General features: G+C 58.5%; 2 protein-coding genes across 3 annotated transcripts in view; one reads left to right on the forward strand and one right to left on the reverse strand.

The window, feature by feature from the left end:
* CYTH2 (cytohesin 2) overlaps positions 1 to 8,963 on the forward strand; it is a 9,758-nt gene extending 795 nt beyond the window's left edge. The window contains exons 2-13 of one of the 2 annotated variants that reach the window (XM_021711706.1): positions 512 to 659; positions 760 to 826; positions 2,528 to 2,646; positions 3,834 to 3,914; positions 4,426 to 4,538; positions 4,721 to 4,869; positions 5,368 to 5,479; positions 6,427 to 6,429; positions 7,993 to 8,069; positions 8,198 to 8,269; positions 8,361 to 8,515; positions 8,697 to 8,963. In XM_021711706.1, the coding sequence (XP_021567381.1) occupies positions 512 to 659; positions 760 to 826; positions 2,528 to 2,646; positions 3,834 to 3,914; positions 4,426 to 4,538; positions 4,721 to 4,869; positions 5,368 to 5,479; positions 6,427 to 6,429; positions 7,993 to 8,069; positions 8,198 to 8,269; positions 8,361 to 8,515; positions 8,697 to 8,784 (1,184 nt within the window). In that variant the 3' untranslated portion in view covers positions 8,785 to 8,963. The remainder of the gene's footprint in view (positions 1 to 511; positions 660 to 759; positions 827 to 2,527; positions 2,647 to 3,833; positions 3,915 to 4,425; positions 4,539 to 4,720; positions 4,870 to 5,367; positions 5,480 to 6,426; positions 6,430 to 7,992; positions 8,070 to 8,197; positions 8,270 to 8,360; positions 8,516 to 8,696) is intronic. The other variant, XM_008056858.2, reaches the window with a different exon arrangement.
* Positions 8,964 to 9,066: 103 nt separating this feature from the next.
* Positions 9,067 to 10,189, reverse strand: part of LMTK3 (lemur tyrosine kinase 3) — a gene marked incomplete at its 5' end in the record, with an annotated part of 24,968 nt that continues 23,845 nt past the window's right edge. Inside the window, one exon of the mRNA XM_021711723.1 lies at positions 9,067 to 9,093. Within this exon, the coding sequence (XP_021567398.1) occupies positions 9,067 to 9,093 (27 nt within the window). The remainder of the gene's footprint in view (positions 9,094 to 10,189) is intronic.

Here is a 10,189-nt window from a genome sequence, read left to right on the forward strand (position 1 = left end):
CGCTCCGGCGGGGGAGGGGAGGAGGTCGGGGGGCTGCGGAGATCCCGCCGAGGCCTTCCGTGCCCCGCCCCCTTTCCCAACTCTTGCGGGCGGTCATCAGCCTTCCCTGGCGCGGTCACTGTTCGGGGGCCCAGGAGTCGGGACACCCGGGCCCCCGGCCGCCTCGCCTGTCATGGAGGCAGAAAGCCAAGGCCTCGGCCCCCTTCCAAGTAATGGACCAAGTTCAGGCTGCTGGCCCTTCCTTCCCCCGGACCCAAGAGCTCGGGCTCCCATTCCCATTCTGCCTCAGCCTCAGGACTCAGGAGTCCCGGCCCAAGTCCCCACCTCCCCCGGCACTCAGAAGTCGGAGCCCCAGCCCCTCCTACCCTGGACTGCGGAATCCAGGGCCCGGCCCTTCTTCCATCGGACACAGGAGGCCCCGTCTTCATCCTCCGCCAGCTCCATTCTGCCTCCCAGATGGCAGGAGTCTGGCTCCCAGAACTGACTTCCAAACCTTGACCTCGGCCCCCAGAGCCCCCAGACCTGACCCCGGAGGAGCGGATGGAGCTGGAGAACATCCGGCGGCGGAAGCAGGAGCTGCTGGTGGAGATCCAGCGCCTGCGCGAGGAGCTCAGCGAAGCCATGAGCGAGGTGGAGGGTCTGGAGGCCAATGAGGGCAGGTGAGGCCCGGGGCGGAGGATGTGGGGGGCGTGGCGTCGGCCGGGGCCGGGATACCCAGGCGTTGACCTTCCGTCCCCACCCTGCTCTCTGCTCTTGCAGTAAGACCTTGCAGCGCAACCGGAAGATGGCGATGGGCAGGAAGAAATTCAACATGGACCCCAAGAAGGTGCTCGGGCATAGGGCTGGGATCATCTGGGCAGAGTTGCAGGCAGGTCTGACACCTCCAGGTTCCAAGTGTGTTGGTGGTAGGTCTGTTCTAGGTAAACAGACCCCAGTCTTGGCTGTCCATTTGTCCTGTAGCCATTTTTTGCTTTTCATTTTTATTGAGACAGGCCTCACTATGTTGCCCAGGCTGGTCTTGAACTCCTGCCCTGAAAGTATTCTCCTGCCTCAACCTCCCAAAGTACTGGGATTACAAGTGTCAGCCACCATGCCCGACCTTGTTCTAGGAACACTTACAAAATGTACTAGCTTCTCTTGTGTCTCCTGCCTGGAAGGTCTTGCACTTTGCTTTTTTTGTTTTTGTTTTCTTTTTGGTTTTTTTTTGAGTTGGAGTCTCACTTTGTCACCGAGGCTGGAGTGCAGTGGCACACTCATGGCCACCCCAGCGTCAACCTGCTGGGCTCCAGCGATCCTTCCACCTCCGCCTTCCAAGGAGCAGAACTACAGGCGTGCACTACCACGCCCAGCTAATTTTTTATTTATTTGTAGAGACGAGGTCTTGCCAAGTTGCCCAGGTTGGTCTTGAACCCGAGGGCTCAGGCAATCAACACACCTTGGCCTCCAAAATGCTGGGATTACAGGCTGAGCCACCAAGCCCGGCCTTTTTTTTTTGGATTAGGCGTCTCACTGTCACCTAGGCTGGAGTGCAGTGGCACTCTCATGGTCACCGCAGCCTCTACCTGCTGAGCTCAGGCGATCCTTTTGCCTCAGCTTTCCAAGTAGCTGGAACTACAGGCATGCGCCACCACACCCAACTAATTTTTTTTATTTGTTGTAGAGATGAGATCTCGCCTAGTTGCCCAGGCTGGCCTCAATCCCGTGGGCTCAGGCAATCCTCTCACCTCCACCTCCCAAAGTGTTGGGATTACATGTGAGCCACCGTGCCTGGCCCCACATTCTTCTTGTATGGATTCATCTCTGTTCTCAAGAGGAACTTGAGTCTCATAGGGGTTCTGGGCAAAGTGATTTGCCCAAGGGAGGGCTGACAGAGGGAGGTACCAGGACTGTGGACACCTAGAGGAAGTGGTGGAGTCAGGGTGCTTCCCTGAGGAGACATTCATGTTGGGTTTGAAGGATGAGTAATTCACCAGGTGGAGGAAAGATGTGTGTTCATTTATTCATTTAACACCCATGTTCTCAGGTCTCTCAAGGGCCTGTCCCCTATCTAGGACAACGCTGGGAATCCAGAAAAGAGTTAAACCCTTCCCTGCCCTCAGAGAACCCCTAGACACAGGTACCACAATTTGGGGTAAAAGACAGCCGTAATGGACAGGTCTTTACAGCACAGAAAGAGCCAGAGAAGCCTCCAGTCCTGCCCTGACTTGATGTTCCCAGCCCTCAAGGACTGCCATCTGCTAACAGTTTCTCACTTTACCCTTCTTGCTTGAAGTAGTCGTAGGTCATTCAGTCATTTAGCACACATTTATTGAGCACCTATTCCTTGCCGAACCCTGTTCTTGGTGTTAGAATTAACCAGGCAAAGGTAGAGGCAACATGTGATATTTAAGGACCTGTAAGAAGCCTGGAAGTGGAACTTGGCCCTGCTCTGCTGAGGGTGGGGGCTGGCTTGGAGGCTGAGATTCCTGGGGGTGTGGGAGAGTGGCTTTCTGGCCCGTGGCACTGAGACCTGGCCCCCACTCACCAGGGCATCCAGTTCTTGGTGGAGAATGAACTTCTGCAGAACACACCTGAGGAAATCGCCCGCTTCCTGTACAAGGGCGAGGGACTGAACAAGACGGCCATCGGAGACTACCTGGGGGAAAGGTATGATCCTGCTGCACGCCTGCCAGGGCCCTCTCCAGCACCCCATGTGCCCAGCTGCTGCCCTCACACTGGCAGCTCGTGGACAGAGCAGCTCTGCAATCTCCCAGGGGAGGCCCTGCTAGACCATCCTCTGACCAGACAGCGGCAGAGTAGACAGACCTCTGGGGGGCCTGGGACCATCTGAGGGTATCTGGGAGGTGTGGGGCCCCCCTGTGGATATCAGGGAGGTGAGGGAACTATCCTTTGTATTTGGGAATGGTGGAGAACATCTTAAGTGTCATGGGAGCATGGAAACCATGGGTGGCCGGGCTCGGTGGCTCAGCCTGTAATCCCAGCGCTTTGGGAGGCTGAGGTGAGTGGTTTCCTGAGCCCGCGGTACGAGACCCGCTTGGGCAACTTGGCGAGACCTCATCTCTACAACAAATCAAAAGTTAGCCGGGCGCAGTAGCGTGCCTGTAGTTCCAGCTACTTGGAAGGCTGAGGTGGAAGGATTGCTGGAGCCCAGCAGGCGAGGCTGCGGTGGCCGGGAGCGGCCACTGCACTCCAGTCTGGGTGACAGAGTGAGACTCCAACTCAAAAAAAAAAAAAAAAAAAAAACCATGGGTGGGTGATGGCTGTGCCTGGGAGCTGTGTAGGCAGCTGGGAAGTTTGGGGGCCACTGGCAGGTTCTGGGGAGCATGGGACCCTGTGGATGCCCAGAAGTTGGGGGGCCACTGACAGATTCTGGGGGTGCTGGGCCCTGTGGGCATCTAGGAGTTGGGGGCCATGGGCAGATCCCAGGGAGCACAGGGCCCTGTGGATATCTAGGAGTTAGGGAGCCACTTAGAAGACTAGGGTGCACGAGACTGGGGCATCAGATGCCTAGGGACCACCTATACCCATTTGGAGACCATAGGGATTTGTGTGCATTTGGGTTTTGTGGCAGCAGTCTGGGGGACACGGGGACCACTTGAGAGGTGAAGGCAGGTCACACGCACGTTTGCTGCGTTTCTTTCAACTGTTCAAAGGTTCCAAGGCAGGTTCTTCCGAGAGCATGTTCCGTGCGTCCCCGTCCCGGGGCCAGGCCTGTGACGGGACCAGGCAGGATGCTCCACCACTCAGGACAGCTGCTGGGCCTCACTCCCCGGCCACTTCCTGCTCCCTCCTCTCCATACTCCTTGTGTGTGACTTTGTCCCTGTCCTCGCAGAGAAGAGCTGAACCTGGCTGTACTCCATGCCTTTGTGGACCTGCATGAGTTCACTGACCTGAATCTGGTGCAAGCCCTCAGGTGAGGGGGAGGGGGTGCCGGGGCAGAAACGACCTGTTATGGATTTCTTAGCTGCAAGTAACAAACTCTCAATACAAACACAGAAACAAAAACTTGAGAACTGATTGCCTCCTGGAATATGAAAGTCCACGAGCAGGGACTCCTTCAGGCACAGTGGTATCCAGGAACCCAAATGCTATCAGAAAGTCAGTTTTCTCTGTCTCTTAGGCTCACTACCTAAGTGTGGGCATTGCTCTCTGCAGACCCTCCTCCTGCATGGCAACAGAAGCCCCTCACAACCTCCAGACCTGTTTAGCAACCTTAGCAGAAAGAAAGAGGCTATTTCTGTATAAATCCTCTACAAGTCCCATGACCAGTACTCATTGGTCAAGTTGGATCACGTGTCTGTACCCAAACCATTGGCTGAGGCCAAGAGGTTTGGGGTTCTTACCACCAGTTCCTAATGCAAGCCTGAGAGTGGGGAGGGGAGTCCAACAGCCCTGGATTCACACCCAGCTCCTCTCTAACCCAGGCAATTTCTATGGAGCTTTCGCCTCCCTGGAGAGGCCCAGAAAATTGACCGGATGATGGAAGCCTTCGCCCAGCGGTACTGCCTGTGCAACCCTGGGGTTTTCCAGTCCACAGGTGGGCCTGGACTCCTGGTCCCTGGGGAAGAGGAGGCTGGGGCACACATCTGGGTCTGAAGGAGGCGGCGACTGGGGGGCAGGACTCCTGAGTCTGAGGAAGGAGGGGCCGGGGGCTTGGGCCCTGGGGAGGAGGGGCCAGAGCCGACACCTGGGTCTTCACCCCCTGACCTGTCCACGCAGACACGTGCTACGTGCTGTCCTTCGCCGTGATCATGCTGAACACCAGCCTCCACAATCCCAACGTGCGGGACAAGCCGGGCCTGGAGCGCTTTGTGGCCATGAACCGGGGCATCAACGAGGGCGGGGACCTGCCCGAGGAGCTGCTCAGGGTCAGGCCCCCTTCCCTGCCCCTCAGCCCCTCACTCTCTCTTCCTGCCACAAACACCCCACGCCCCTGGGAGTCTCCAGGCCTGAGCCACCACCTGGGGCCACTGAGGCCTACGCCTCCCAAGATCGTGCCCACTCCTGCGTTTCTTTTTTCTCTTTCTTTCTCGGGCTGCTGCTGTCTTTCAGTTTCTGTCTCCCCCAGCGTCTGGCCCTCAGTTTCTTGGCCTATCTTTCTTTGGTCCTCTGGCTCTTTGGGGGTCTTGATCTGCCTCATTCCCTCTCCGTCTCTGTTTGCGAATTAAGCCCTCCTGCCACTGTGGCTTGTGCACCCTTTCCTTCCTCTCTTCTTGGGGTCCCTCTGCTGCTCTGCCTTCTCCTCCCTCCCTCAGCCTGCGCCTGTCTCCCACCATAGGTCATCCCACCCGTGGTCTCACTGCTCCCAAGTAGCCCCGGGAGGACCCCAGGGCCCTCGACTTGCTGACCTGGCCTTTGCTCCTCAGAACCTCTACGACAGCATCCGAAACGAGCCCTTCAAGATCCCTGAGGACGACGGGAATGACCTGACCCACACCTTCTTCAACCCGGACCGGGAGGGCTGGCTCCTTAAGCTGGGTACGTCCCCCCAACCCCCTGGCTCCAGCTCTCTCTGCAGGGGAAGTTAATGGGCCTGAGCTCCGGACTCAGCTTCCACGCACACCTGCTGTGTCACCTGAGGCAAGCAATTTAACCTGTCTGGACCTCAGTTTCCACATCTGCGAAATGGGGCTAAAAACAAGACCAGGCCTATAGTGGAGGCCTGGCCCACAGTGATGCTCCTGGAGCCCTCTTCCTCATCCACAGTGTCTGTGCAGCCCTGATGCAGCTGCTGAGAAGGCTATGGGAACCAGGCGACACTCTGTTTTTGCTGGAAGAGGGCATCAAACCCCTGGGGCCCTGCTATCCCCTCGGGCCCAGGGTAGGACTGACTGTTCTCCAGGACTGTCGCATCTGCCCCTGTTTGCTGACCACATCATCAGGCTCGTAGCACAGTGGCTGTCCTGGTGCCGCATTGTCCCCAAACTCCCAAAGACCGAGAAGAGTCTACACCAGCAAGGACACCTAGATTCCCTGGGGTCTTCTCTCCTGCCTGGATGGCTCCTAGCTGGGGAGGAAATGACCCAGATGACTCGGTGCATCTGGAGTCCAGCTGGGATGGGAGGAGGATGGGCCTCCTCTGGGCCTCCTCTTACACGTGGCACCAGCAAGGTCAGGGTCAGCAAGCAGGGACCTAACAGGGTCCCGTGGGGGTCGTCATGAGGTCTGGAGTCGTTCTCACCCTGTCTGCCTGGGGGCTTCACTCCAGCGGCCAGGCCACAGGCTCCTGACGTCCGGCTGTTGGGCGGGAGGGCAGCCGGGCGGTCCATCATCTGGAAAGCTCCTGGGCGCTTCCAGCCTTAGCCAAGGTCGAGAGCCACTGGCTCTGAGCCAGCTGCTGACAGTGGCGCCTCCTGCGGGTTTCTGTAGTTGGTCATGGAGAGGCAGCAAATGGTTCTGATGAGGGATTCCCCTTGACCGAGGAGGCGGTTTCCTGTGGCAGCAGGAGGGCCCAGAGAAAGCTTCCAGCTCAGGGAAGGAGGTCAGGGCCAGGCTTCTTGAGGGTGGTCTTGGGGGCCTCCCCCCATGGAGCTGTGCTCTCACCAGGGTGTCGCTTCCTCAGCAGGGGCAAGGGCTTCCTGGTGTGTATAAAGAATGTAGATTGCTTTCCAGCCAGCGCCTGGTCCAGAGCCTCACAGGGTCCTACAGAGGCAGATGGCACGGGGAGATGGGGGGGTTAGATTCCTCGAGGTGCCCCTGGGCTGCAAAGAGGCGGGGGCCGGGCGCAGTAGCTCACACCTGTAATCCCAGCACCTTGGGAGACTGAGACCAGAGAAGCCCTTGAGCCCAGGAGCTTGACACTAAGCTGAGCAACACAGCAAGACTTCATCTCTAGTTACTGCAAAGAGAAGCAGGAAGGGCAGCTTCCCAAGGAGCTGCTGCCCTCCAAACTGCCTCATTGGGGATTCTTCCCATTTCCCAGCTTCGGAAACAGAGGCTCAGTCACAATCCAGCAACCATAGTCCAAGGCTGGGACCAACATCCCTGCCCTTCGTGGCAGCTAGGAAAAGGCCTCTCTTCCTTAAAATGTTAGAACACAGGGCAGGCACAGGGGTTTGTGACAGTCTTGTTACAGCGAGGACTGATGGAAGGCCATTACTACTGTTACTCGGTCCTGGGCCCACTAGGAAGCCCGGAGCAGGTCATCTGCACAGGCAAGTGTGAACCCAAGTGAGTCTCCAGGCTGGAGTCCAGAGAGGGCAAGAGAGAGTCCTAGGTTCACACAGCCAGTGTGTGCTGGAGCTGAGATGAGCCCCCATGCCCGCCTCAGGCCATGGACTGGGAATTTTGCCTTCTCCCTTGCATGGGCAAGGCATTTTGATCAAAGGGGAGGGCCTTCCTGGCCTGGGGCAAGTCCTGGGGGTGACTGGCACCCAGCACCCATGCAAGGGGTGTTCAAGGCTGCCGCCATGGGCTCAGGGCCTTTGGCCACCCCGGGCGGGAGGGGCTCTAGCCTTTCCTCCCTCATGTGGATGTAACTGGTTTTCTTCCCTCTCTCTCCCTCCCTCCCTCCCTCCCTCTCTGCGTGTTTCTCTCTATTTCTGTCTCTGTCCCGCCCTGCGCATTCCTCCCCTGGCCCCATTTCTGTCACCTGCGGCCCTCGGGGGCACCCCATTCTCCTGCCTTCCCTTCTCCTGCACCTGGTCCTGCCTGCTTTCTCGCTGTCTGCCCCAGGAGGTAGGTACACTACCCAACCCGTCCAACCTGAGACGAGGGGGGCTGCCCTGGCCTCAGGCCCACGGGGAGGAGGGGGCTGGGTCTCGGGCTCTTGGCCTGGGCTGACGGGCGTAGAATGTGTGGAGCCCCGAGCCGGGCTGGACCAATTCCTGGGGCCCAACCCTATCCCTGCGTGTCTGTCTCTCCCCACACATCGGCTTTGTCCCAGAGCCCGCCTTTTCTGCGCTTGCTCTGCCTCTCACCCCCATCCCCTCCCTCCCAGAGGCCCTGTCCCCCTGTTGAGCCCAGGCCCCCTCCCGCCCCTTCCCTTTCAGGGGGCCGGGTGAAGACATGGAAGCGGCGTTGGTTCATCCTCACAGACAACTGCCTCTACTACTTTGAGTACACGACGGTGAGGGGGGACTGGGCTGGGCTCTGGGGTCCTGGGAGGAGGGACTGGAGGCCTGGACTCCTGGGTCTGAGGGAGGAGACTGGGGTCAGGATTTGGAAGTCTGAGTTCCGTCCAACCTGCTTCTTCAGGACAAGGAACCCCGAGGAATCATCCCCCTGGAGAATCTGAGCATCCGAGAGGTGGATGATCCCCGGAAACCCGTAAGCCTCTCTCTGTTCCCCTTCCTGCCAAGGTGGGGCCTCGTCTGCCTCCAGGCTGGCTCTTACCACTGTCCGTCTTCTGTCTCCCCAGAACTGCTTTGAGCTTTACATTCCCAACAACAAGGGGCAGCTCATCAAAGCCTGCAAAACAGAGGCAGACGGCCGGGTGGTTGAGGGGAACCACATGGTGTACCGGATCTCGGCCCCCACACAGGAGGAGAAGGACGAGTGGATCAAGTCCATCCAGTGAGCCGGGGCCTGGGCTCCCGGGTCCGAGGGGGGGAAGGGCTGGAAGTCAGCTCCCGGGTCCGAGGGAGGGACTTCTGGTCTCGGGGAGGGATTGGGGGCCGGACTTCCGAGTCCGAGGGAAGAGGGGCTGGGGCCTGGACTCCTGGAGACCTCATCCTGGGATCTCTCCCCTTCGCAGGGCAGCTGTGAGCGTGGACCCCTTCTACGAGATGTTGGCGGCAAGAAAGAAGCGCATTTCCATCAAGAAGAAGCAGGAGCAGCCCTGACCCCCTGCCCCCAAGCCCATTATTTATTTCGGAGCTGCCCCGCCTGGGTGGCCGGACCCCTGGGCCTTGGGGCTGTGGATCCTGGTTTCCCATTTGGAAAAGTCGCCACCTCTAGCTCCTCCCTTGTTATTTGTAATTAACACACTGTTGGTAATCTTATTAACTATTTAACCACTTGGCCTGCTGACCCCTCATTTCTTGGGGCTGATGGCGAGGGTCCATGCCCGCCTGCCTCTGTGGGTGCCGTCCCAGTGCGACCCCACAGGGCCTATCCCAGATGGGTCACTTCTTGTGGGGGTCACCCCAGTCCTTGGGATAGAATGAAAGGTGGAGGTGCCTGTGGTGGGAGTTAGCGTTGAGCTGGAGTTGACCGAGGATGGTGCTTTTATTTTGAATCAGGGTCTCTGTCACCTAGTCTGTAGTGCAGTGTCACTATCACGGCTCACTGCAGCCTCAACCTCCTGGGCTCAGGTCATCTCCCACCTCAGCCTACCGAGTAGCTGGGTCTTCAGGCACCACCACCACACCCAGCTAATTGTTTTTCTTTTTTTTTTTTTTTTGGTAGAGACAAGGTCTCGCTATGTTGCCCAGGCTGGTCTCAAACGCCTGGGCTCAGGCAATCGTCTCGCCTCCACTTCCCAAAGTGCTGGGATTCCAGGCGTGGGCCAAAGAGCCCAGCTTGAGGGTGGTGGTTAGAATGTGGGGATCAATGGCCAGGGCCAGCATTCATTCTAGATGTTGCTTGACAGCCATCAGCCAATCATATCAGGCATCAGCTTGTCCTGACCTTTGCTGTCCTGGGGCTGGTGGTCGTGAGGGGTGAAAGATGACGTAAATGGTGTGTGAGCTGGGCACAAGCTCTGAGTGAAACCTAGAGCTGGAAGAGCCCCCTACCCCCCGGGTGGGGGTCAGGAAAGGCCGAGTGGGAGGATGGCGGGGTCCCGGGTACGACGGGTGCAAGGGCCTTGCTGATGGCATGCCCCTGAAGTGAGCCGGGCAGTCTTTGATGGTGCCGAGAGGGACTCCGCATGAGACTGCCGGAGATTTCTCTGCCCCCAGACGATCAGCCACCTGGGAGGACATTGTATGTGCAGTATAGGACTGCAGACCTGCATTTTGAAGTTCTTTCCTGGGACCGTGAGCCTCAGGAAAGGGAGGACCAGCTCTCGAGGTGGAGTCTTGGCATGTGGGATCCTTGAGCTCTGGATTCAGGCTTGTGCCCTTTTGCCCTCTGATTGGGGTGTGCCTGGTGTCTCCAAAGACCAAAGGCTCGTGCATCCTGAGAACGGTGGGGTGGCGGACTGGGAGATCCCTGGTCACTCCCACGCCCACCTTCGAGGCGCAGGAGACCTCCAGTCCAAGTACAGCGTAGTTCCCAGCAGGGCGTCGGGGAGCGAGGCCGGTG

Source organism: Carlito syrichta, unplaced genomic scaffold, assembly GCF_000164805.1.
Source record: "Carlito syrichta isolate Samal-C Ts95f unplaced genomic scaffold, Tarsius_syrichta-2.0.1 Scaffold85413, whole genome shotgun sequence".
Classification (NCBI taxonomy): domain Eukaryota; kingdom Metazoa; phylum Chordata; class Mammalia; order Primates; family Tarsiidae; genus Carlito; species Carlito syrichta.